This window comes from Salvelinus alpinus, chromosome 5, assembly GCF_045679555.1.
Source record: "Salvelinus alpinus chromosome 5, SLU_Salpinus.1, whole genome shotgun sequence".
Classification (NCBI taxonomy): Eukaryota; Metazoa; Chordata; class Actinopteri; order Salmoniformes; family Salmonidae; genus Salvelinus; species Salvelinus alpinus.
The window spans coordinates 67,346,576-67,374,343 of NC_092090.1; the positions used below are offsets into that span (position 1 = coordinate 67,346,576).

Sequence of the window (27,768 nt, forward strand, 5' to 3'; positions counted from 1 at the left end):
CCTCCGACGCAGAGCTTAACTAACAACTAACAATCATCGAGCCACAGACACACACAGATGGAGACACCCATGCAACAGACACAGACAGAAAGGCAGGCCCAGTGAAACAGAGGACATCATTATTTTAATGGGAGACATCAGTGCATTCTCATATTTTATTCCTTCTTTACATATAAATAATGCAATACAAAGCTTCATTGCGAATTAGGCTACTCTATTTACAGTAACTAAAGTTGGTCGCCAGGTGTCATCAGACATGCCCTCCCCAGTTGTGGGTTTTAGCGCAAGTTATCATTAGCTGGCGACCTGAAAGTTGAACCCTGACCCCTGTGAGGAACTAAGCATTACATTCTGCAAGGCTGAGGCTGATTCTGCGCTCCCATTGAAGCCCAAGGCACTTTTGTCTATCAACAACAATTAAGAGAGACATTTCAAACAATACAATAACAAATTAATGTTTGAGTCATAAATATGATTCTGACTTGTGCGTTTGGGCAGCTTCATGCAGAAAATACAGGAACTTACTGTTAGATGGGATCAACAACTTTGCCTTGAGCCCAGCAGCAGCAGCCTGCTCTCTGGACTGAGTGCCTCGTTAAGATGAGGCATATACTCATTTGCCTGGCTAAATACACCCAGGCAGTGTGTGTTGGATGGTCCCAGCCACAGCATGTGTAGTGGGTGATGGAGTCAAGCTGTTCCTGCCGAGCGGGGGGTCAGGGTCCTTCAGTCAGCACCCCGTCCCTGAACGGAGCACACAGGAATCGCCCCTTCCTTCTACACCTCCTCCTTCACCTCTCCATCCCCCTCCTCCACCTCTTCCCCTGGTCTGGCTGCATCCCTCGCTCTCCCTCCCTCAACCCCGGGTCCAAATAAACCTGGTAGCGCTGTTGCTCTCCTCTCTCCCCTCCCTCCATCATCCTGAGCAGTGCGCTGTCACTCCCCTCATCAGGATCATTAATCAGGCCAGGCAGATTAGAGTTCAAACACAAATAAACCAGCCCGGTGCCCTGCTCTTAGCTCCCCTCAGCTCCACCGTTCCCCACTCCACTCAAACTGCACTGCATGACCTGTCCAGCTCAGTCCAGCACTGCATAGTTCTCTGCTTTCAGGACTTGTATGAAAGGATGATTGGGTGAAGAGTGGACTGGTGTGGAATGGTGTGCTTGACATGTTTGAAGACTTAAATAGTACGACATCATTTACGTGACTGGTAAAAATCACAATAGTATAATGGCAGTTAAGTGAAATAAACAAACGGCCTTATCTCAGAGGGTGATGACTTTGTGGGCTAAACTGCCAGCCGTGTAAATAGACAATGTTATCAGTTAGCACTACAAATGCCTCCATGGTCTCCACATTCATTCCATAACAGACATCTCAAATAAGGATTAAAATATTCCAATGTGCACCTTGAATGTGCCAGGGCTTATTCATTATACACTGACTTCACTACCCTATCATTTCTTTACTAGCAAGTTTTCCGAAGAAAATAAGAGGGCAATACCGCCACCTTTAGGCAGCATTTGGTACTGCCACCACTGTGGCCCAGGCAGTTTCTTTCCCTCCATCTCTCCCATAGAGGGATTGGGTTGCCAGAGGTTGCTGGCCAAGGCGTCCCCACACACAGACTGACAGAGGTTGTTATTGTAGTCCCACTGTATTCCTTTGTGCATTGGGGTTGAGGGGAGGTGAGAGGGGGGGAGAGCAGAGTGCTGGCATGAGTGGAGGCCTAATCAAGGGCTCTGCACTCTGGCCCAGACTGGGCCCTGTGCTGCTCTGCACCTCTCTGACTGACAGCCTGCCCGCCGACTGTTTGTGTGTGTCCATGGGAAACGGGTGGTGTCACCGCGGCGACGGCCCTTGGCCCATCCATCAGTGTCACCCGGGCAACGCATGTGTCACTTTCAAGACTAATGGACAGGAAGAACAGGAGGAGAAACAACAATATTTGCTGAATATATTTCAGAAACATTAGTTGCCCAGCTTTCTCTCTCTTATACAGTTATTTTTCAACAAACTGGAATGGGCCCTAATTCTGATTTATGAGCCAGTTTATTTAAAGGATGCTGCTTGTGTCTGGACGTTTTCACGAACCTGGGTCGAGAACTCCTTATGGCTTTCAAAATGGGAGAAGGGGACATACTACATACATTAAGGGGCTACATTGGGTAACCATGGCCTGGTTAATGTGACCACTAGTCAAACCTGACACAAATCTAGCCTTACCTAGATATAGCATTGCAGTCATGACCTGGAGGACCCTGCAATGATAAGATGGAGTGGAGACCTGCAATCCAGTGGAACTGGGATGTCAGGGAAAGCAGAGAGTGCTTCTACAGGTTTTACATGGACCGTTATGAGGTGGCTAGGAGACAAGAAAGTATTGCAACCAGAGCCACACATACATACTGTATATGCATTACAATTACTTCCCTGTACGCGTCTCTAATGGGACCATATTGCCTTTCTAGTGCACTACTTTTGACCAGAGCCCATGAAAGTAGTGCACTACATAGGGAGGGGGTGACATTAGGGACACATTCCCTGTCTCTATGAGGAGGTTCCTTCCCGTGTGCTCAGGTGTGTTCAGAGAAGGGGGTGCTTAACCTCAGCAGCCGGTAACAGTGGCGTCCAGCCCTGAGCGCTTGCTGACGTTGACTTTGGTCAGCTCCTCGGCACAAGTGGGGTGGATCCCCACGGTCTCCTTCAGGTGAGTGAGGGTGGCCCCACACCTGGAGAGAGACAGAGACACGGAGACTTCATTCATACAACCGACTCCTGTCCTGACAGCACCACCCACTCTCCCATCTTTAGGTTTCTCTTACTATACTGAACAAAAATATAAAACGCCACATGGAACAATTTCAAAGATTTTACTGAGTTAAAGTTCATTTAATGAAATCAGTCAATTGAAATAAATTCATTAGGCCCAAATCTATGGATTTCACATGACTGGGGAGGGGTGCAGCCATGGGTGGGCCTAGGAGGGCATAGACCCACCCACTTGGCAGCCAGACCCACCCACTGGGGAGCCAGGCCCAGCCAATCATAATGAGTTAGTCCCCACAAAAGGGCTTTATAACAGACAGAAATACTCCTCAGCAATGCCAATTGCATGCTCCCGCAAAACTTTAAACATCTGTGGCATTGTGTTGTGTGACAAAACTGCACATTTTAGAGTGGCCTCTAATGTACCCAGCACAAGGTGCACCTGTGTAATGATCATCCTGTTTAATCAGCTTCCTAATATGCCACACCTGTCAGGTGTATTAATTATTTTGCCAAAGGAGAAATGCTCACTAACAGGGATGTAAACAAATTTGTGCACAACATTTGAGAGAAATAAGCTTTTTGATCGTATGGAAAATGATTTCAGTTCATGAAACACAGGACCAACACTTTAAATGTTGCGTTTATATTTTTGTTCAGTGTAATATCACTGCTGTGTACTGATAAAGGCTCATCTTGTCACGTATATACTCACCTATATGTAGAGTTTACAACGTACATGACATCCATTCATTTTAGATGAATGAATCCACAGATCTAACATATGTTAGTATGAGAATTATACATTACACCTAAAATCATTTTTAAAAAGCAGTTTAGCAATTTCTTAAACTAACCACAACCCACAACATCTGTATGATCTACTTTGAGTCCCTATCTAACTCCATCAAGCAGAGTGGTTGACTTACTGGAAGCCCATAGCAAAGCCCTGGGTAACTTCTCCAGCGTTGGGGCCAGTGAAGTGCAGGCCGAGGATTCTCTGGTCTCCACCCCGCTTACACACCACCTTAGGCAGTGAGAGAAGCAACGTTACACCCCCCAAACCTCCAGGCTACACTTCAGATGCAACAGGAGGTAAGGTTGCAACTTTGCCAAAATTCACAGGTTTTCCAGAAATCCCGGTTGAAAAACTCCTGGATTCACGAGGGAATAAGCAGAAAATACGGGAATCCTCCAACCGGGATTTATGGAATACCTGGGAATTTTGTGAGGGCTTGTTCTGACCTTTATGTAACACTGGCTGGCATCTCTCTCAGCCACAGTGAACTCCAGAGGCTTGTAGAAGGCATGGTACACCTAGACAGAGAACAACAGAACATGACCATTAGTCCACCAACAACGTATAGGATTTTACAATACTTGCTCGTGTGAAAGGTAGGCCCTGGATCTCAGATCGTTCACTATGAATCTGGTATTACAAAACTGTTCTCACAACACTTTGCTCGATTAAAAAAAAAAGGTACATCTCAGACCCTGGTTTCACCGCGTGTGTTTTATATGGAGCCAGCGAACGTGCCGACACAAGTCGCCGGCCGGGCCATGCACACAGGCAGCTGTCAGGACCCATGGTGCACCTCTCCCGCCGCGGCGCTTTAGATCACACAACGCCTGTCAGCACCTGATACACACGTCAATCAGGCCCTCTGCTCACCTGTCAATCACACAGCGGAGCTACACCTCGCTCTACAACAAGCCGAGGCGCTCTGGGCGCAGGTGTTAGCAGCTGGCACTCTGTGCACACACACGGAGCGAGAGGCACTCTGTGCACACACACGGAGCGAGAGGCACTCTGTACACACACACACACACACACACACACACACACACACACACACACACACACACACACACACACACACACACACACACACACGGAGTGAGAGGCACTCTGTACACACACACGCAATCACACCACTTTCTATTTCACAAATGTATAAAGCAGTAGACAGAGGCACACCAGGATTCACAATCCTTTAAGAACTGAAAGCTTTCCCAGCATACCTCGGCAGACCTCCATTCAGTTAGAAAATCAGCTAGCTATAATGTTAGTGGTTTAGGTCTACTGTACCTCTATGGAGTCCTTCCCATGTCTGCTCTCAGCCTCCTCCTCTGACAGGCCCACACAGCCATACTCCAGAGGGGTGAACACTGTGGTGGCAACCTAGGGACACAACCAATCAGAAGGCACATAAAGTCTTGTTACATCATGGTACATGAGGATAGACAGGCCACACAGCAATTCTCCAGTGGGGTGGCAACCGGACAGACAGAAAATCAAGGATACAAGAAACAAGGCAAGGAAAACAAAGTAATGTTATAGCAGGATACTGTAGATAGGCAGACGCATACTACAGGCCGGTCACATCACCTACTCCATCTCCCACAATTGGGAGTAAAATAAAGTGGTAATCTAATCTACTGTATCTCCTACCATTGGGAATAAAATAAAGTGGTGATATAACAATGCTACAAAAGACCACAAAAAAGGAACAAAGACGAAACTAGAGGACAAGCAATACGCATTTAAGCAATAAGTATCACTACGAATGGTTTAGGAATTAAAATTTGGAAGAGGTGCAGAAGACGTGCAGTGTGTCCCATTAAAACCCCATGAGTCAGACCAGGCTGCATAATCCAGGGAAAACAACGACGAGGCATTAAAACCAAAATACACAGAAGTGGAGCTGATTTAACACTTAAAACAGAAGCAGAAAACAAAGACATCAAAGGCCACATACAGACAAGCTGTAGAGAGATGGGGGGGGGGGGGGGGGGAAGCATAGGAGTAGTGTGTGTGTTTGGTGTGTGTGTCTACTCACGTTGTCGTAGTTCATTAGCTCATTGGTCTGGCCTGCGAGCCTGCGGGCGAGGAGCTTCCCTGCCTTAATGGCTGTGGGGGTCAACTCAGGACGACCCTGGAAACACAGAACAACGCTAATGAGTGACATGAGAAAACGGTGAGACAGACAGATAAAGAGAGAGAGAAGTAGACAGAGAGAAGCCGACAAAGTGCGTATGCATGCATATGTGCTTAAATGTATGCATGCAGGCTACGCACACACACACACAGAGCGCACCTCCTTAACACAGGCCCTTTGGCTATTTAGAGAGAGAGAGAGAGAGAGAGAGAGAGGGGACAGTTGTGCCTGTGAGTTACTGTGTAGACTAACCTGTAGCCTCTGGCTTCAACACACATCCATGACAATGGCATTGACTAATAAAGGTCTCTTAACTGCCTTGCACACTGAAAAACAAACATTGCTTTTGTATCCTTAAAAAATTTCCCCACTCGACCCAACTGACTGTTAACCCCTTACACTCGTGGGAATTGCACATTTGGACTCAAGGGTGTTTGGTTTGCTTGTATACATTTGACATTTTAAGTCATTTAGCAGACGCTCTTATCCAGAGCGACTTACAAATTGGAAAGTTCATACATATTCATCCTGGTCCCCCCGTGGGGAATGAACCCACAACCCTGGCGTTGCAAGCGCCATGCTCTACCAACTGAGCCACACGGGACCTGTATGACATCAAAGCGGTATTTATTGTAATCCTGAACATTTCATCTTTCAAAATACATTGAGTCCTCGTAATCTACAGCGTTCCCCTCACTCAGACGACAAAACATTTGCAAAAGTTGCACAATTAGCAGGAGGGATGGGGGTAACTTCTTGTCGCGAGCGGTGCTCATGTTCCGAACGGCTGTCAGTCAAAACCCACACAGCGCTGTGAAGCGGAGACACTGAGCTCTGACGTCAAATAGAGCATGTTACTGTACTGCCAATGCGTACCCATTTAGGAGCTTATCAGTGCCCAAGGCTGCCATTTTCAACCCGCATACGGGTACAAATGTAAAGGCCTATACTCACAACAACAGTTTAACAATACAGGAAGGGGCAGAGCTGCAGGGTGAATTCTTTCTGAAAGCTTGACAAAGGGATACTTTGGGATTTTGGCAATGATGCCCTTTATCTACTTTCCCCAGAGTCGGGTGAACTTGTGGAACGCTTTTTTTTAATGTCTCTTCGTCCAGTATGAAGGATGTCAGAGGTAGTTTCGTGAGCCAATGCTAACTAGCGTTAGCGCAATGACTGGAAGTCTATGGTACCAAGTAGGCTCCGTGGAAGTAGATAAAGGGCCTTATTGCCAAAATCCCCAAGTATCCCTTTAAGTCATGAGCAGCCTGTTTGATTAGAACCGCTGCTGAACATCCTGTTTTCTAAGACAGCTCCTCCGGCGCTGGCGGTGTGTGTGTCTGAATGTGTGTGGTGGTATTTCGGTAACTGTGTTTACACACCACTTGGGTCTGCGTCATTGTAATGCATTTCTTGGCAGTCCACAGGTGCTCTTCAATGTCTCAACACAAAAAGGTGCTCTGTTTGGACATAGACTTAAATATCAATCCACCCCCTTTTAAAAAGTCTCCCAGTATGTGAAAAGATGACAGGCATCAGGGCTAAGAGTGACTCCAAACGCTTGTGTCAATCTAACCGTCTGAAGAGGCCTGTGGAAGTTAGGAAATCCACAGCTGGCCACATTAAAAAGACAGGACTGACATTTGATACATGTAGAAAGAGTATTGTGATAGAGCAGCAGTTTGAGCGGTTTGAGAGGAGTCCTTGTCCCACGCCATCTGCTGTGTATCTCCAGCCATATGCTTCAATATCAAATGAATTGGAAAGATAGGCAACATCTAAAATGATGAAATGTGATGGTGCCCAGTGAACTACGGTATCACTTCAACTTTTTGCACACCAAATGGTTTCTTGTATAAAGCGTCGCCTTGGTAGGACTATTCTTTTCAGTCTTCCATGCATTCCTGGAGAGGTTCACGTTGGTGTTTTAAGGCTGGGTGGGTACACAGAGGATGACGGACATGATCAACACCTACCTCGCCGATATCGCCGAAAGCGTAGATGTTCGGCACAGATGTGGATTCGTCAGCAGCCACAAGTATTTTCCCAGACTCTTTGTTGAGCTTAACGCCAACTTTCTCCAGGCCGAGAGTTTTGGTTTCAGGGGCTCTGCCTATGGTCAAAATGGAGGAAAACACAGTCGGAAACTCAATATTATGTTACACATTAAGAGAGGGGAGGTTATGGGAATCTTAAGATTCTTAGAAGAAAATTTAAAAAATGCTGCTCAGTGTTCATAACACATACCATTGAGTTGGCACGCTAAGGGTATAAGTTAAAGGCATGTCCTAAGACTCTCCATCCAACAGAAAGGCAAATCTTATCCAGCTAGTAGAAGAAAAAACATCCGCACAGCTGGGAGGAGGAGGAGATGGGGAGCGATGGAGGCTTGTCTTTTGGCAGGGGATAGGAAGGCATCCCGTCAGCCACCTGGGGCGCTGGTTGTCAATTCTGCCACTTCCTGGGGTACGGTTGACTGATGCTGTCAACGCTTGCCCATCTCGTCGCCCCATCTCCATGGCGATGGTGAGCACCAAGCACCCCGGGACCTGGTCGAGGCTCTCTGCCTCCCTCGTCTTCCCCCTTCTCCTCCCCACCTTCTCACTCCCTGCCTGGGTAACACAATAACCCCGATTCTCGGAAGGGCCTAGAGGTACCCACATACAGCGTAGATGCTATCGGACAACAAGAATAACAAACCCCCCCAAGACCCTTTTCCTGGCTGGAGCCGAGGAACAACTTCCTCCGCTGCAGCCAGACCAGGGACTGGGAGGGCCGAGGGACCTGTCCATTACTGCAGCACGGGTGGTAGAGAGACAGGCAGTAAGGCTCAAAGCAGCGGTTTTCTTGAACTAGGCTAGTCTAGCAGGACCATGCAGAGCCACCAGTGTTCAACTATGCAGATTAGGTCTAACACAGGGATCTCTACCTGTCATGACTGCCTTTCTCAAAGTATGTATATATATACACACACACACCAGTGGGAGAGCACACTGCATACATACCTTGCTAAGAGACAGTGCATAGATGGACATTCTAGCATGAGTTGTGTTGACAAAAAGTTGGTTCTTAGGAGGTCTTGCCAAACCCTACCAAACCACAGCTCATTTCTACCAGGAGTCAGGAGGACTATCCTATAGTATCCACTCTGTTCTCTCTATGTATAGACTCGGCTACTACAGCCACTCACGGCTTGCCTTTCCTGCTTAACTGGGTTTCTCCATCTAGGATTGGAGATGGTTGGAGTGCCACTGTTCCATTGTGTGGCGTGGACACAACAACAAGAGGTTCTGCTGATAAGAGCCTTCAGTGAGTGTGGAGCCACACACAGGGGTAATGACAGCCAATGACAGGCAGGCCTGATAGGCCTACGCTGAACAAAGACTGTTGTAACACACAGAGGAAATCTCAAGACCCAACAGCTAATTAGCCACAACAAGCTTCCTGGCACGACTTGAGACCAACTAGGCCTACATGGCAGCTTTTTAGATCAATCAAGTGAACATAGACGAGAGAAAGAAAAAAAAAGACTGCATTTTTGGGAAATAGATTATTTTGTCTCCAAAAATAGTTCTCTGAGAAGGCAGCATATTAAAGGCCTAAAATGAGCATAAGAGATTTGATTGTATCAGGATCCGCACTTTGGCTCAGAGAGACTTTTCTGAGTATGGGGAGTAGGCTTCTCTCAGAGAGGCTTCACATCCAACCATTTCAGTTCATATGGAGACATACGCATCACACAAACTTCACCCTCTTTTGGTGTCCCTCTCAAAATCTGAGAGGAAAGGGGTTGGGGTAACACAAATAGGTGGGAGGGAAGCGTTATGTTGTACACCCAGAGGAAATATGCTGTTTCCTCCTCTGTGTTGTTGGCCACCTGGCCTTGGGTGCGGTCCTGAGGAAGGGCAGGCCTTGAGAAGGATGATCATGGAGAAGCAGCCATAGCTACAAGACTGGATCAGACAATCCCCACCAACACCAGCCTCCTATTCCTCCCTATGAGTAGTTCACTGTCTGAGTCCTGATTCTCCACCCTTCTCCCAAAGTGTGCACTTGCACACTTTCCATCACTGATTTACAAGCATTCATCAATGCAAGTGTAACTATTGGCTCGAGGGAGATTCCACCATTGTTAAATCCATGACAGGAAATATGCAAGTGCACTCTTTGAGAAAAGGGTGGAGAATCGGGACATACCCACAGTCTTTTACAGCTCCACTGAGGGCACAGACCCAGTCTGACCTGTAGTGTAAAGGGCACATTAGGGAAGTGGCGAGAGGCCCACTCATAACTCCCACAGTCAGACAGACGCACACACTTCAAAAGGAGAGGCCCAGAAGTGGATGTCCTCACTGTCCTGCACGACAACACCAGGGTAAAGCCCGCAGACTATAGCCTACACAGTAAGGTAGTAATGTAAGCTAGCAATCAGGTAAGTATAATGTCATATTCCTCCTACAACCAATAACCCACATACACTGGGGAAACCTTTACCCCCTGCTGGGTGAGAGTGCATGTGAGGATGAGACCTGCACTGTCTGCACCATCTGAACCATGAAGAATGTCTATCCACCAAAATATAACACCTCAGTGAAAAATATAGTTTGTGCTGCCAATTTTCCATTAGTCTCAAGGTCTGGGTGTTTTGAGTGCAGTGACTCGACAGAACAGACACTTTGCCTTGATGTTCACATTGTGAGAACCCCAGCTCTCCGAGAGCTGCAACCTGCCAGGGCGGGAAGAACATAATCTCTGCCTAAATGTCACCCATATCCTGGTCCCTGTCACACGCACAGGCAGAGAGAGAGACACCCGCCCTAGCCTCTCCCGGCTGGTACTGCAGAGTCACACACTGCTGGGACTCGGCGTGGCGTAAGGTCAGGTTTTGGGAAGCGCGTCGTCTTTGGGACCGTCTCAACACAAATAAACATTGGCTGGGCAGCCAGGCGGAAGTTCCCTCCATTGTGCTGGTTGGCGGAATGAGAGAAATGACATGGTGTGATAAAGAGAGAAAAGGACTGTGGCGCGCGAGAGAGAGAGGTCTGTTGGGTGCGCAGAGCTGCAGACAGACAGGGCCTTGCCGTGCAGATGCTGCGGGGTGGATGAGATGGTGCGACCGGCCAGCCTGGTTTCCTCAGGGCTGGCACGGCGGGCAGGAAAGCCCAGAGCAGAGTGGGAGAACAAAGGAGGGAATGCAGTGACCCCCCGCGCCTGGGTGCATCCTGCTCCCCTCAACCAGAACCCAGGACCAGGACCCAGCGCTGGGCTGTGTGATTAACACTTCCCCTGGTGGTTCCATCACTCACGCTTTATTACCTTGTTTTTGAGCTTGATACCCTCTCAGTCTGCTGACACTGCACTCTATTGTGGATGACAATAAAATAAATGGAAAGGGAGGACGACGAGTAGTTCCACTGATACAGTATCTCAGGATACGTCGTTGCAAAGCCAGTTGTATGTTATGTGGCCTACTTAACACACGTGATTGCAGCTACTACTAAAATAGTAGGGACTTAGTACCCTAATGTAGTCATTTGTGTGACAACTCAGCAAAAAAAGAAACGTCCCTTTTTCAGGACCCTGTCTTTCAAAGATAATTTGTAAAAATCCAAATATCTTCACAGACCTTCATTGTAAAGGGTTTAAACACTGTTTCTCATGCTTGTTCAATGAACCATAAACAATTAATGAACATGCACCTGTGGAATGGTCGTTAAGACACTAACAGCTTACAGACGGTAGGCAATTAACGTCACAGTTCTGAAAACTTAGGACACTAAAGAGGCCTTTCTCCTGACTTTGAAAAACACAGAAAGAAAGATGCCCAGGGTCCCTGCTCATCTGCGTGAACGTGCCTTATGCATGCTGCAAGGAGGCATGCAGATGTGGCCAGGGCAATAAATTGCAATGTCCGTACTGTGAGACGCCTAAGAGAGCGATACAGGGAGACAGGACGGACAGCTGATCATCCTCGCAGTGGCAGACCACGTGTAACAACACCTGCACAGGATCGGTACATCTGAACATCACACCTGCGGGACAGGTACAGGATGACAACAACAACTGCCCGAGTTACACCAGGAACGCACAATCCCTCCATCAGTGCTCAGACTGTCCGTAATAAGCTGAGAGAAGCTGGACTGAGGGCTTGTAGGCCTGTCGTTAGGCAGGTCCTCACCGGCAACAACATCTCCTATGGGCACTGTCCCACCGTCGCTGAAACAGACAGGACTGGCAAAAAGTGCTCTTCACTGACGAGTCGCGGTTTTGTCTCACCAGGGGTGATGGTCGGATTCGCGTTTATCATTGAAGGAATGAGTGTTACACCGAGGCCTGTACTCTGGAGCGGAATCGATTTGGAGGTGGAGGGTCCGTCATGGTCTGGGGCGGTGTGTCACAGCATCATCGGACTAAGCTTGTTGTCATTGCAGGCAATCTCAACGCTGTGCGTTACAGGGAAGACATCCTCTTCCCTCATGTGGTACCCTTCCTTCAGGCTCATCCTGACTTGACCCTCCAGCATGACAATGCCACCAGCCATACTGCTCGTTCTGTGCGTGATTTCCTGCAAGACAGGAATGTCAGTGTTCTGCCATGGCCAGCGAAGAGCCCAGATCTCAATCCCATTTAGCACGTCTGGGACCTGTTGGATCGGAGGGTGAGGGCTAGGGCCATTCCCCCCTGAAATGTCCGGGAACTTGCAGGTGCCTTGATGTAAAAGTGGGGTAACATCTCACAGCAAGAACTGACAAATCTGGTGCAGTCCATGAGGAGCAGATGCACTGCAGTATTTAATGCAGCTGGTGGCCACACCAGACACTGACTGTTACTTTTGATTTTGACCCCCCCCCCTTTGTTAAGGGACACATTATTCAATTTCTGTTAGTCACATGTCTGTGGAACTTGTTCAGTTTATGTCTCAGTTGTTGAATCTTGTTATGTTCATACAAATATTTACACGTTAAGTTTGCTGAAAATAAACACCGTTGACAGTGAGGAGACATTTATTTTTTTGCTGAGTATATCTTCCTCCTCAGACACACTCACCTACGGCCCACAGCACAGAGTCGAAGGTGTCCCGTTGGTCCTTTCCTGTCTGTTCGTCTGTCCAGGTCACCTGCAGCGCCCCAGAGGACAGCTTGTCCACGCTCTTAGGGACACTCCTCCAGGAGAACTTGGTGCCATAGGCCTCCATGTAGTCTGTCACTAGCCCTGCCATTTGCTGCAGCACACACAAGAGGGAAATCATTGTAGGTTGTTGACAGCCCAAAGTCACCTTTCCAGCACACCAAATTGGGAGAAGTATTATTCCAAACTTATATTGGTAGAGTAAAGCACCCAATATCATCAGAAGACAACAAAATACATCTATAAAAGAACAGTGATAAATTATACTTTGACTTCCTACATATCTCTAAAACCTGAATTGTGGCTACAGTTTGACCAACAGACAGAAATGTATAAAAAACATGTATGAAGAAATACATGTATTTCAAATAGTGTACAATCTATTAAAAAAAATGCCTTAAGAGCAGCAGTACCTGATCAAAGCCTCGGAGGGGGATGCTGCGCACCATGACTGTGGTGTCCAGCCCAATACCGGTCAGGAAGCCAGCACACTCCAGGGCCACATCTTCATACCAGTGTTCAGGAAAACAGAACACAAACGCTCTCATAGAGGAACCTCGCCTATCTTTAGTTAAAGCACATTTGACCGCTGAGAAACCGGAGCATAACAGGCAGAGATAGACTGTGAGGTGACCCCAGTCTAGGAAGAAGGGGTCACCACGAACTGCAATTCACCACTTTTTGCCTTCAACATTAGAGCCAGGCAAGTACCATACTCCACAACAACTCACTGACACTACACAGTCTAACAAGTGACTCATGTTCAAGCGCAGTCAAAAGGATACAGCTGGCACCAACTACAAGTCTGAAAGGTAAAAACAAAGAAAATCATTAAATCTTACGTTTTCATTTAAATGCTTTCTCTTGGAGGTTATATAGTACAGGTGTATGTCGGAGGTTATACTCAACATGACCAAAAGTATGTGGCCACCAGCTCGTCGAACATCTCATTCCAAAATCATTGGCATTAATATGGAGTTGGTCCCCCCTTTGCTGTTATAAAAGCCTCCACTCTTCTGGGAAGGCTTTCCTCTAGATGTTGGAACATTGTTGTGGGGACTTGCTTCCATTCAGCCACAAGAGCGTTAGTGAGGTCTGGCACTGAAGTTGGGCTATTAGGCCTGGCTCGCAGTCGGCGTTCAAATTCATCCCAAAGGCTTTCAATGGGGTTGAACTCAGGGCTCTGTGCAGGCCAGTCAAGTTCTTCCACAACGATCTCAACAAACTATTTCTGTATGGATCTCGCTTTGTGCACGGGGGCATTGTCATGCTCTAACAGGAAAGGGCCTTCCTCAAACTGTGGCCACAAAGTTGGAAGCACAGAATCATCTAAAATGTCATTGTATGCTGTAGTGTTAAGATTTATTTTCTTTGGAAACAAGGGGCCTTGCCCGAACCATAAAAAAATATATTATTCCATTATTCCTCCTCATTATTCCAAAGTTACAGTTGGCACTAAGCATTCGGGCAGGTAGCGTTCTTCTGGCATCCGCCAATCCCAGATTCGTCCATTGGACTGTCAGATGGTGAAGCATTATTCATCACAGAGAATACGTTTCCACTGCTCCAGAGGGCAATGGCGGTGAGCTTTACACCACTCCAGCCGATGCTTGGCATTGAGCATGGTGATCTTATGCTTGTGTGCAGCTGCTCAGCCATGGAAACCCATTTCATGAAGCTTCCGACGAACAGTTCTTGTGCTGACGTTGCTTCCAGAGGCAGTTTGGAACCCGGTAGTGAGTGTTGCAACCGAGGACAAACGATTTTTATGCGCAACGCGCTTCAGCACTTGGCGGTCCCGTTCTGTGAGCTTGTGTGGCCTACCACTTCGCGGCTGAACTGTTGTTGCTCCTAGACGTTTCCACTTCACAATAACAGCACTTACAGTTGATCAGGGCAGCTCTAGCAGGGAAGAAATTTGACAAACTGACTTGTTGGAAAGGTGGTATCCTATGACAGTGCTACGTTGAAAGACACTGACCTCTTCAGTACGGCCATTCCACTGCCAATGTTTGTCTATGGAGATTGCATGGCTGTATACTCGATTTTATACACATATCAGCAACAGGTGTGGCTGAAATAGCCAAATCCACTAATTTGAAGGGGTGTCCACATACTTTTTTATATACAGTGGGGCAAAAAAGTATTTAGTCAGCCACCAATTGTGCAAATTCTCCCACTTAAAAAGATGAGGCCTGTAATTTTCATCATAGGTACACTTCAACTATGACAGACAAAATGAGAAAAAAAATCCAGAAAATCACATTGTAGGATTTTTAATGAATTTATTTGCAAATTATGGTGGAAAATAAGTATTTGGTCACCTACAAACAAGCAAGATTTCAGGCTCTCACAGACCTGTAAAGCCTACCATCAGTAACACACTACGCCGCCAGGGACTCAAATCCTGCAGTGCCAGACGTGTCCCCCTGCTTAAGCCAGTACATGTCCAGGCCCGTCTGAAGTTTGCTAGAGAGCATTTGGATGATCCAGAAGAAGATTGGGAGAATGTCATATGGTCAGATGAAACCAAAATAGAACTTTTTGGTAAAAACTCAACTCTTCGTGTTTGGAGGACAAAGAATGCTGAGTTGCATCCAAAGAACACTATACCTACTGTGAAGCATGGGGTTGGAAACATCATGCTTTGGGGCTGTTTTTCTGCAAAGGGACCAGGACGACTGATCCGTGTAAAGAAAATAATGAATGGGGCCATGTATCGTGAGATTTTGAGTGAAAACCTCTTTCCATCAGCAAGGGCATTGAAGATGAAACGTGGCTGGGTCTTTCAGCATGACAATGATCCCAAACACACTGCCCGGGCAACGAAGGAGTGGCTTCGTAAGAAGCATTTCAAGGTCCTGGAGTGGCCTAGCCAGTCTCCAGATCTCAACCCCATAGAAAATCTTTGGAGGGAGTTGAAAGTCCGTGTTGCCCAGCAACAGCCCCAAAACATCACTGCTCTAGAGGAGATTTGCATGGAGGAATGGGCCAAAATACCAGCAACAGTGTGTGAAAACCTTGTGAAGACTTACAGAAAACATTTGACCTCTGTCATTGCCAACAAAGGGTATATAACAAAGTATTGAGATAAACTTTTGTTATTGACCAAATACTTATTTTCCACCATAATTTGCAAATAAATTCATAAAAAATCCTACAATGTGATTTTGTGGATTTGTTTTTCTCAATAATCATTTATCGCCCTCCAGGTTCCCTTGGAGAGTTCATCAATGAGCTTGACGCCCTGATAAGTTCCTTTCCTGAGGATGGCTCACCTCTCACAGTTCTGGGTGACTTTAACCTCCCCACGTCTACCTTTGACTCATTCCTCTCTGCCTCCTTCTTTCCACTCCTCTCCTCTTTTGACCTCACCCTCTCACCTTCCCCCCCTACTCACAAGGCAGGCAATACGCTTGACCTCAACCTTACTAGATGCTGTTCTTCCACTAATCCCATTGCAACTCCCCTCCAAGTCTCCGACCACTACCTTGTATCCTTTTCCCTCTCGCTCTCATCCAACACTTCCCACACTGCCCCTACTCGGATGGTATCGCGCCGTCCCAACCTTCGCTCTCTCTCCCCCGCTACTCTCTCCTCTTCCATCCTATCATCTCTTCCCTCTGCTCAAACCTTCTCCAACCTATCTCCTGATTCTGCCTCCTCAACCCTCCTCTCCTCCCTTTCTGCATCCTTTGACTCTCTATGTCCCCTATCCTCCAGGCCGGCTCGGTCCTCCCCTCCTGCTCCGTGGCTCGACGACTCATTGCGAGCTCACAGAACAGGGCTCCGGGCAGCCGAGCGGAAATGGAGGAAAACTCGCCTCCCTGCGGACCTGGCATCCTTTCACTCCCTCCTCTCTACATTCTCCTCTTCTGTCTCTGCTGCTAAAGCCAATTTCTACCACTCTAAATTCCAAGCATCTGCCTCTAACCCTAGGAAGCTCTTTGCCACCTTCTCCTCCCTCCTGAATCCTCCTCCCCCTCCTCCCCCCTCCTCCCTCTCTGCTGATGACTTCGTCAACCATTTTGAAAAGAAGGTCGACGACATCCGATCCTCGTTTGCTAAGTCAAACGACACCGCTGGTTCTGCTCACACTGCCCTACCCTGTGCTTTGACCTCTTTCTCCCCTCTCTCTCCAGATGAAATCTCGCGTCTTGTGATGGCCGGCCGCCCAACAACCTGCCCGCTTGACCCTATCCCCTCCTCTCTTCTCCAGACCATTTCCGGAGACCTTCTCCCTTACCTCACCTCGCTCATCAACTCATCCTTGACCGCTGGCTACGTCCCTTCCGTCTTCAAGAGAGCGAGAGTTGCACCCCTTCTGAAAAAACCTACACTCGATCCCTCCGATGTCAACAACTACAGACCAGTATCCCTTCTTTCTTTTCTCTCCAAAACTCTTGAACGTGCCGTCCTTGGCCAGCTCTCCTGCTATCTCTCTCAGAATGACCTTCTTGATCCAAATCAGTCAGGTTTCAAGACTAGTCATTCAACTGAGACTGCTCTTCTCTGTGTCACGGAGGCGCTCCGCACTGCTAAAGCTAACTCTCTCTCCTCTGCTCTCATCCTTCTAGACCTATCGGCTGCCTTTGATACTGTGAACCATCAGATCCTCCTCTCCACCCTCTCCGAGCTGGGCATCTCCGGCGCGGCCCACGCTTGGATTGCGTCCTACCTGACAGGTCGCTCCTACCAGGTGGCGTGGCGAGAATCTGTCTCCGCACCACGTGCTCTCACCACTGGTGTCCCCCAGGGCTCTGTTCTAGGCCCTCTCCTATTCTCGCTATACACCAAGTCACTTGGCTCTGTCATATCCTCACATGGTCTCTCCTATCATTGCTATGCAGACGACACACAATTAATCTTCTCCTTTCCCCCCTCTGATAACCAGGTGGTGAATCGCATCTCTGCATGTCTGGCAGACATATCAGTGTGGATGACGGATCACCACCTCAAGCTGAACCTCAGCAAGACGGAGCTGCTCTTCCTCCCGGGGAAGGACTGCCCGTTCCATGATCTCGCCATCACGGTTGACAACTCCATTGTGTCCTCCTCCCAGAGCGCTAAGAACCTTGGCGTGATCCTGGACAACACCCTGTCGTTCTCAACTCACATCAAGGCGGTGACCCGTTCCTGTAGATTCATGCTCTACAACATTCGCAGAGTACGACCCTGCCTCACGCAGGAAGCGGCGCAGGTCCTAATCCAGGCACTTGTCATCTCCCGTCTGGATTACTGCAACTCGCTGTTGGCTGGGCTCCCTGCCTGTGCCATTAAACCCCTACAACTCATCCAGAACGCCGCAGCCCGTCTGGTGTTCAACTTTCCCAAGTTCTCTCACGTCACCCCGCTCCTCCGCTCTCTCCACTGGCTTCCAGTTGAAGCTCGCATCCGCTACAAGACCATGGTGCTTGCCTACGGAGCTGTGAGGGGAACGGCACCTCCGTACCTTCAGGCTCTGATCAGGCCCTACACCCAAACAAGGGCACTGCGTTCATCCACCTCTGGCCTGCTCGCCTCCCTACCTCTGAGGAAGTACAGTTCCCGCTCAGCCCAGTCAAAACTGTTCGCTGCTCTGGCACCCCAATGGTGGAACAAACTCCCTCACGACGCCAGGTCAGCGGAGTCAATCACCACCTTCCGGAGACACCTGAAACCCCACCTCTTTAAGGAATACCTAGGATAGGATAAAGTAATCCTTCTAACCCCCCCCCCCCTTAAAAGAGTTAGATGCACTATTGTAAAGTGGTTGTTCCACTGGATATCATAAGGTGAATGCACCAATTTGTAAGTCGCTCTGGATAAGAGCGTCTGCTAAATGACTTAAATGTAAATGTAAATGTAATACTTTTTTGCCCCACTGTATAGTGTATAGTACAGGTATATGTTGGAGGTTATATAGTACATGCATTTTTCTATATGATACACTATATTCATTCATACATTTTCTTTCTTTTGAATACTGTGCTAAACAAAACAAAGATGTTTACTCGGAATGTGTTGAATTAAAAGTGCTGAAAATGCTGTTTGAACATCGAAGGCCCCACTACTGTAAAAAGTCAAGACACCGAGAGAGAGAGAGAGAGAGACAGGCAGAGAAAGATGCAGGGGGGGATGCATAAAAAGACAAGGGGGTGGATGATTTGGCAGGGTCTGTGTCATTCTCTGTGTGTGTGTGTGTGTGTGTGGGCCAGGTGAATCACACCTCTAATCCAGCCCTGAGCTCCACCGTTGTTTGTGGAGCTAATTGCTAGCATTCAGGCTAATCCCTGGGGATGGGGTGTGCGATGTTTCCGTGTTCAGGGCTCAGTCCCCACATCCCTCTGCTGAGTGATGCCTGTCACCCGCATGGAGAGCCTCTCCCTATTTCGCCCACCCTCTACCCCTCCAGGGCTCCCCCACCTCAGGATTCCCTACCCTGGCCCAGGCCCTGACAGCTCAGGGAGCCTGGTGCACACAGGCCCAGACGAGGCCCCCCACATGCAAGCGCTAACCGCTGAGAGCGCCAGTATCCGCTGCTCACGTCCACCTAATGCACATCTGCACTTAGTGCAACATTTTGAGGTGGTTTAGGGAGGGATTAGGCTAGGAGCTTTAACCTGATTCCACACTTTCATCACCGATACATCTCATTTTCCTGGCTGGGTCTATGCTTGGTTATATTGCATGTCAGAGTGTCTCTGGGATTTTTCTTTCTCCCTCATCCAGCTGGCGGTGTCTGAAAGCATGGGTGGAGGTGTTCAATGTACATACAGTAGGTACAGCCGAAACAGGTCATTTTTCAAAAACACTGCATCCAGGCGTGAACAGGGGATGGCTGCTTGTGAAACAAGGAACTACAGAGGGTTGGGATCCAGTGAGAGGACACAGTAATACAGTGTCTGCCCTGCAAATGTTACTGGACTCCGCTGAATGATAAGGAGTATAAGGAGAAACCTACAACAAAGACAACACAATCAAACGTTTAGGGCTCGTGTATTAACCACACATACCAATCCAAAGTCACCTTAATGAATGTTGGAGTATGTCGGACTGTCGTAGATTAGAATTTGCCCGAGTCTCTCTCATAACCTTGGAGCAGTCTTCAGCAGTCCAGACAAGAGATAAGTGAATCAGTGTCCTCCTCTAGCGTGTCTGCTATGCTTGCTGCAATAACAGAGCTCTTTCACACAAGTGTTCCTAAGAGGGGAGAGTTCTATTGACAGCAGACTTGATCTGAATCATACAGGATATAGGATGTGAACTCAACTCCTTTACACACTGTAGTGACTACAGAGCAAGAAAGGATACAACGGGTTACAACTGTCTCCCTGGGTGCTTTTGAGCTTGTCATCACAGACTCATTTCCTCAGCTGCTCTAAAGGATGACAAACAACAGCATATTTCAAGCCTGCTTCACTGCGCTTTAGCTCTGGAATTAATTTTGAATGGAAACATAGAATAAATAAATATATAATCATAGAAAATGGAAACAGTGCATTACATACTGCAATAAAAGCCAACATAAAACATCTTACACTCATGTCTACACTTCTCATCGCTCTCGTATGCGTGTGAGTGTGCGAGCGAGCGTGCTCCAGCCCCTCTGAGGCATTCGTCACTCACCTGGAGCCATCCACTACCTCCGCCAGCCTGTCAACTCAAACACCCTCTCAGACCCCACCTGCACAGCTGACAGCTCAGAGCAGAGCAGCACAACAACTAGTCAACAACTCCTCAACACACGGCTCCTCCTAGGTAGCGAGGGATAGGTCTGAAGAGAGAGCCACGGGAGGGCCTGCTAATGCTAATCCCTAGTAGCCTGAGGGCAGATATCACTAACAGTAGGCCCCTACCTAACAGCCCCACTACCTAAGGCACCCCTACCTAAGGCCCACTCACATTAAGGGTTTCCCGGACTCAAGTGCTCTTTCCACTCACTTGAAAGCGCCATAGAAAGCTGTGAGCAAATATTTGTGATAATTGCTTTGGAAAGATGCTGAAAGAGGGGAAGGAAAGTTCAGGGAAACACGTTACACGCAGAGTGGCATCGTCTTAGAATGGTCTCTCCAGTACGAGTTCATATCACCCTCTAGTGGTAGAACGCTAAAAGACAGCCTTGTTTGGCACACGGGAAATACTGTACATATATACTGAACAAAAATATAAATACAATTTTACTGAGTTACAGTTAATAGAAGGAAATCAGTCAATGTAAATATATAAATTAGGCCCTAATCTATGGATTTCACATGACTGGGCAGGGAGGGCATAGGCTCACCCCTTGGGAGCCAGATCTACCCACTGTAGAGCCAGACCCAGTCAATCAGAATGAGTCACAAAATATCTTAATTACAAACAGAAATACTCCTCAGTTTCATCAGCTGTCCGGGTAGGCTGGTCTCAAACGACCCAGCAGGTAAATAAGCCGGACGTGGAAGTCCTGGGCAGGCGTGGTTACACATGGTCTGCTGTTGCGAGGCTGGTTGGAGGTACTGCCAAATTCTCTAAAACGACTTGAGGTGGCTTATGGTGGACAAACTAACGTTCAATTCTCTGGCAAGAGCTCTGGTGGACATCCCTACAGTCAGCATGACAATTGCACACTCCCTCAAAAAAACTTTAGACATCTGTGGCATTGGGTTGTGTGACAAAACGGCATATTTTAGAGTGGCCTTTTATTGTTCCGAGCACAATTTACACCAGTGTAATGATCATACTGTTTAATCAGCTTCTTGATATGCCACACCTGTAAGGTGGATGGATTATCTTGGCAAAGGAGAAATGCTCACTAACTGGGATGTGTGAGCTTTATGTGCACATGGTAAATGTCTGAGATCTTTTATTTCAGCTCAGAAACATGGGACCAACACTTCACATGTTGCGTTTATATTTTTGTTCAGTGTACATTGTAGTCATTTAGCAGACGCTCTTATCCAGGACGAGTAACAGGAGCAATTAGGGTTAAGTGCCTTGCTCAAGGGGGAACATTGGCAGATTTTTCACCTAGTCGGGTCAGGGATTCAAACCAGCGACCTTTTGGTTACTGGCCCAACACTCTGCACTGCTAGGCCACCTGACTAAAGTGGAGAGGAAAAGGGGAAACAAAGATGTGATAAAACAATGAGGACAGAAATCTATTATAGATTATCTTCATCCTGCATATTAGCAAGGATTTTCGATGTGCGGATGACTCAGATAACTCAGCCCTCTGCTCTACACTGGTGGCACACTGTACAGTTACATTAACAAACATTAAACTCAACCCCCATTTTGTTCCAAGTGGAAACGGTGAGGAGAGGCCAATTAGACAGGTGATGACAGGGTTTTAATGGCTGGATTAGAGATGTGTTCAGCAAACGTCAGGAAACACACACACAGCTAATCCGAGTCAGGAGAAGAACACTTAGTAGAAGCGTCTCTGTGTCTTGGATCGGTCACTATAACCGAGGTGTCTGTGTGCATTGCACAGTGAACTGCTGACGTACAGTATTGCATGGTATGTGTGTCACAGGGAGGGTTGTTACTGTGACCGAATTACCGCAACATCGGCCGTCACGAGTCATGAACGCAGTCAAATCCCACGTGACCGTTTAGTCACAGCAACTAAGCTTCTCCAAGCTCTGATGGTCATTAGTAGTCTACCAAACTTGCTAACTGCCTGGTACTCAGCACTCCATTGCCCCTCTAATCAAACACTTCATGAGAGCCCATGAGCTCATGTTGCGGAACATTTCCATAAGCTATGAAATTGCGTGAGAGAACAGAGTTGAGACGGTCTCTATTAAAAAGAGGATCCCATCAGCTTTCTATGGCTCGGGCCTACTATATGTATTACTCAACTTTCCAAATATTAAGCACATTGCTTTGCTTCACAACAGGAGTACAAGCCTACCTGGCTGGCATGAAAATTAACCACGGGGGAAAGCGTCCTCCATTCGCTATTTACAGTAAGTGCATAGATTACGTCTTTTTTTCCCCCTGCCCCAAGACAGGTGCATGTTAAGTCATTCTAAATCAAAACTAATTTCACACATATTATTCAGTATATGTAAAGACACGATTAAATCAAGAATAGTCTGATGGGTGACAATATTAGCGTGTCACTTGTGAATGATGCCCTGCTTGTGTGCAGTAAAAGCAAGAAACAGCACATACCTATTTGTGTGTGAATTTTTAAAATCATAGTCGCACACCTCATGTATCCTAGCCCATAGGCCTATATGTTTTGATAAGGTTTGTATCACAACTAAAATGGCCAAATAACTTAAAATTAAGCACATTCATCTGCTTTACAACCAGTGCAGAGCCTAACTGGCATACATAGGTGGTGTGTGAATTTCAAGTTTGGGGAAAATCATTTTCAGCATAAATATGCACCTTTATAATCATGCATTACATGCATAATCATATCAGCGGTCACTTTTGAGAATGGTGTTCTCTTGCTAATTTGTTGCATTTTGGAACATTCGCGCTTATAGCCTACTGCCATGTGCGCTTTGCTGCGCTTTGCTGCGCTTATAACGTGAATAAATAGCCTTGTACTATGGGGGATAGGAGAATGACATAGGCTAGTGATTTTACTGTTCGTTAGGTTTACTCATCTTGGTGGCTGACGAAAAGTAAATGAGGACAGTTCCTCTAACATCTTCAATATGCGCCTCGGAATTCGTTAATGAAACTGCACTGTCCAATTTACAGTAGCTATTACAGTGAAATAATACCATGCCATTGTTTGAGGAGAGTGCACAGTTATGTACTAGAACATGTATTAATAAACCAATTAGGTACATTTGGGCAGACTTTTGAACAGTAATGCAATCGTTCATTGGATCAGTCTAAAACATTGCAAATACACTGCTGCCATCTAGTGACCAAAATCTAAAATGCACCTAGACAGCAATAATACATTGTGGCCTTTCTCTTGCATTTCAAAGATTGATATTTTTTTTTTTTAAACACATGTTTTTTTTCTTTGTATTATCTTTTACCAGATATGTGTTATATTCTCCTACATTGATTTCACATTTCCACAAACTTCAAAGTGTTTCCTTTCAAATGGTATCAAGAATATGCATATCCTTGCTTCAGGTCCTGAGCTACAGTCAGTTAGATTTGGGTATGTCATTTTATGCGAAAACTGAAAAAAAGGGTTTGCAGTTGCTACCCCCATGTGTAGTCTTCACTTGTAACCAACTTCGGTGGTGATATGCCTGTGAGAAGGACCCGTGACGGGAATTGGCTAATAAGAATTGAGATAAAGAGAGCCATGTGAGTGAGAAGTGAAGAGAGAAGGGAATTATAATTATTATATTCAGCCCAAGGGCACAACTGCCACTGGCTGCAAAAGGAATGGATTTTTTTTAGGGGGCATTACGGCCAGACAAGGTGGATGCCGCCGAGAAATTGCTTGTGTCAAGTGCTTGTCAAATTGTGAATGAGCGACTGATGCAGTCAAAGAATAAAGCAGAGCTCATGCCTTTCATGCAACTTTGTTCCAATCACCATTAATTGCATCATGCAGTATTACAAAGTATTAAAAATCTAAACATTGAGCCCTGTTTGTAACAATTAAAGTTGCATAAATAACTCAACATTAGGCCTCCCGAGTGGCACATTGGTCTACAGACCCGGGTTCGATCACAACTGGCCGTGACCGGGAGTCCCATAGGGCAGCGCACAATTGGCCCAGCGTCGTCCGGGTTAGGGGTGGGAACATATGGAATCATGTAGTAACCAAAATAGTTTATATTTTCAATTCTTCAAATTAGCCACCTTGATGACAGCTTTGCACACTTTTGGCATTCTCTCAACCAGCTTCATGAGGAAGCTGGTTGAGAGAATGCCAAAATGCCAATTGGGTTGAGGTCGGGTGGTTGTGGAGGCCAGGTCATCTTATGCAGCACTCCATCACTCTCCTTCTTGGTCAAATAGCCCTTACACAGCCTGGAGATGTGTTTTGGGTCATTGTCCTGTTGAAAAACAAATGATAGTCCTACTAAGCTCAAACCAGATGGGATGGCGTATCGCTGCAGAATGCTGTGGTAGCCACGCTGGTTCAGTGTGCCTTGAATTCTAAATAAATCACAGACAGTGTCACCAGCAAAGCACCCCCACACCTCCATGCTTCACGGTGGGAATCACACATGCGGAGATCATCTGTTCACCTACTATGCGTCTCACAAAGACACGGCGGTTGGAACTCAGACCAAAGGACAGATTTACACTGATCTAATGTCCGTTTCTTGGCCCAAGCAAGTCTCTTCTTCTTATTGGTGTCCTTTAGTAGTGGTTTCTTTACAGAAATTCGACAATGAAGGCCTGATTCACGCAGTCTCCTCTGAACAGTTCATGTTGAGTGTCTGTTACTTGAACTCTGTGAAGCATTTATTTGGGCTGCAATTTCTGAGGTGCAGTTAACTCTAATGAAAGTATCCCCTGCAATAGAGGTAACTCTGGGTATTCCTTTCCTGTGGCGGTCCTCATGGGAGCCAGTTTCATCATAGCGCTTGATGGTTTTTGCGACTGCACTTGAAGAAACTTTCAAAGATCTTGAAATGTTCCGGATTGACTGACCTTCATGTCTTGAAGTAATGATGGACTGTCGTTTCTCTTTCCTTATTTGAGCTGTTCTTGCCATAATATGGACTTGGTCTTTTACCAAATAGGGCTATCTTCTGTATACCACCCCTACCTTGTCACAACACAACTAATTGTCTCAAACGCATTAAGATGGAAAGAAATTCCACAAATTAACTTTTAACAAGGCACACCTGTTAATTGAAACGCATTCCAGGTGACTAACTCATGAAGCTGGTTGAGAGAATGCCAAGAGCATGCAAAGCTGCTAAGGTAAAGGGTGGCTACATTGAAGAATCTCAAATATAACATCTATTTTGATTTGTTTATTACTTTTTTGGTTACTACATGATTCCATATGTGCTATTTCATATTTTTGATGTCTTCACTATTATTCTACAAAGTAGAAAATAGTAAAAATAAAGAAAAAATCCATGAATGAGTAGGTGTGTTCAGACTTTTGACTGGAACTGTGTATGTATATGAATATATATATACATAAATAAACTCTAAATTAAGCATATAGGAGGAACTGTTTCTTTGTTAAACGCTGAACACAGAATAGCCGCATGTACGCTCTCCCTCAGATATCGTTTGGAGAAAATATGTTTTATTCAGCTATGTTCAATTGTATTCTTCATACTATAAAATAATGCCACGGAACTTAAAGACAATCTTGTCTGCTAAATGTACTAGTGTAGCCTACAGCCATATGGCATAGCCAGGTCAGGACCTAACATAAGGACAACGCAGAGTATGCTATTCTGTTCTTCTGAAATAGACTACATTTTCTACATATCATGTTTCTTTAGACCTGTCTAAAATAAATCATGGATTTATTAGACATTTAAAAATGTAGATGTTCCAAAGATCTGCATCATTGGCTTGTAGGCTGTGCGTGAAAGCAAGGAGATGCTAAATGTGTTCATGTTAATTGCTGGTCAATTACCGCGAGACCGGCAGTTATTTCCTTGACAATCACCAGCCGACAAAATGTAATGACCGCCACAGCCCTAGTCACAGGATGTACCACTCACGTCTTGCCAGGGGACTCTTTCAGCCAGAAGATATCATCACTAGTGATGCCGTGCTCGACTGCTCCAGGGATCTACAACACAGGAAATAGACCAGTTCAAGACAACACCTGTCCATTTGAATCATACAATTTTCAGTACAGCCTCTGGTAAAAGATCAGCTCCGTTGGACAGATGAGGAAGGTTATCTTTGGTCCTTGTTAGTTTGTTATCAACAGACAGTGAGCAGCAGCTTGTGATACACCACAGAGGGAGGCCTCAGACCCATCGGTTATCCCAAACAGCACCCTGTTCCCCATGTGGTGCACTACATAGTGAAAAGCTAGGGTGGCATTTGGGACGCAGTACCAGACACAGCCTCCCTCCTCCACCCAGAGACAGACATGTTTTACCACCACGCCATCAAAAGCTTCAGATCCACTGTGGTGTTATCAGCAGCTGTCGAATGGGCAAGGACACCATACAAACGGATACAGGGATAGAGGAAGAGAGGGAGAAGCAAAGAGGTTAATACTTGCATGTGTGGGGTACTTTGGCCGCCCCCCAGTGGCAATCACAATATTCTTAGCAGTCAGCATAATCTGCCAGACAAGGGGGAGAGACATGATAACTTCAATAGGAAAAAATATAATATGGCAGTGTTGAAATTATACTCCTTACAATTGTGTGAAACAGCAATTCATTAAAAAAAAGAATGATACGGTGAACATTTAAAAATGTTAAATGAGTGTTACCTCTTTTCCTGTCCTGGTTAACCCTTTGACCGTGTGCTCGTCCACCAGACTTCCTTTAACGTTCAGATACTTCACTTCCCTGTCGAACACAAACAACATTATGACAGCGCAAACACCACAGGAAGACTCATAGGAGATCTTGTGCAATGACAGGGTTTGGCTGAGGTAGGTAAAGCCTAGATAACTAAAACCTGTTTTCAATGAAACTGGGTATAATAAATATGAGATTTGGTTGCACAATGTATACATCGGTTGTGAGAGTATGGGCACATACAGGCATGGAAACACCTGTTTATCCCTGTAGCCATTCAGTCAGAGCACTGCGTCCAATTTATTTACAATTTATCCCCGAACCGCTCTAACCTCTGTGTACCAACAGGTCATAACAAAAAAGGGCTGCAAAACACAGGTATGTATGTGTATTTTTTATTTTATTTTTATTTATTTATTTTTTAATCACTGCTCAAGTCGACAACAGAATCTATGATTTAAAGTGGCTGTAGGTAAGGAGGAGTCACTCACTTGTCCTGAAGCTGGACACGGTGACCCCAGTTGAGGGACCTGACGTGGTTCTGCACAGCCTCTGCCATGGTACTCCTG

The 27,768-nt window shown here is 46.4% G+C and overlaps 1 protein-coding gene across 1 annotated transcript in view; it reads right to left on the minus strand.

Moving 5' to 3' along the window:
* Positions 1-105: 105 nt before the first annotated feature.
* The window catches only part of txnrd2.2 (thioredoxin reductase 2, tandem duplicate 2), a 31,982-nt gene continuing 4,319 nt past the window's right edge, over positions 106-27,768 (minus strand). The window contains exons 5-17 of the mRNA XM_071402799.1: positions 27,691-27,765; positions 27,169-27,247; positions 26,953-27,015; positions 26,438-26,508; positions 13,625-13,644; positions 13,253-13,344; positions 12,759-12,933; positions 7,688-7,824; positions 5,613-5,708; positions 4,862-4,954; positions 4,018-4,089; positions 3,702-3,799; positions 106-2,735 (exon numbers count right to left, since the gene is read on the minus strand). Coding sequence (XP_071258900.1) covers positions 2,612-2,735; positions 3,702-3,799; positions 4,018-4,089; positions 4,862-4,954; positions 5,613-5,708; positions 7,688-7,824; positions 12,759-12,933; positions 13,253-13,344; positions 13,625-13,644; positions 26,438-26,508; positions 26,953-27,015; positions 27,169-27,247; positions 27,691-27,765 — 1,195 coding nt within the window. The 3' untranslated portion in view covers positions 106-2,611. The remainder of the gene's footprint in view (positions 2,736-3,701; positions 3,800-4,017; positions 4,090-4,861; positions 4,955-5,612; positions 5,709-7,687; positions 7,825-12,758; positions 12,934-13,252; positions 13,345-13,624; positions 13,645-26,437; positions 26,509-26,952; positions 27,016-27,168; positions 27,248-27,690; positions 27,766-27,768) is intronic.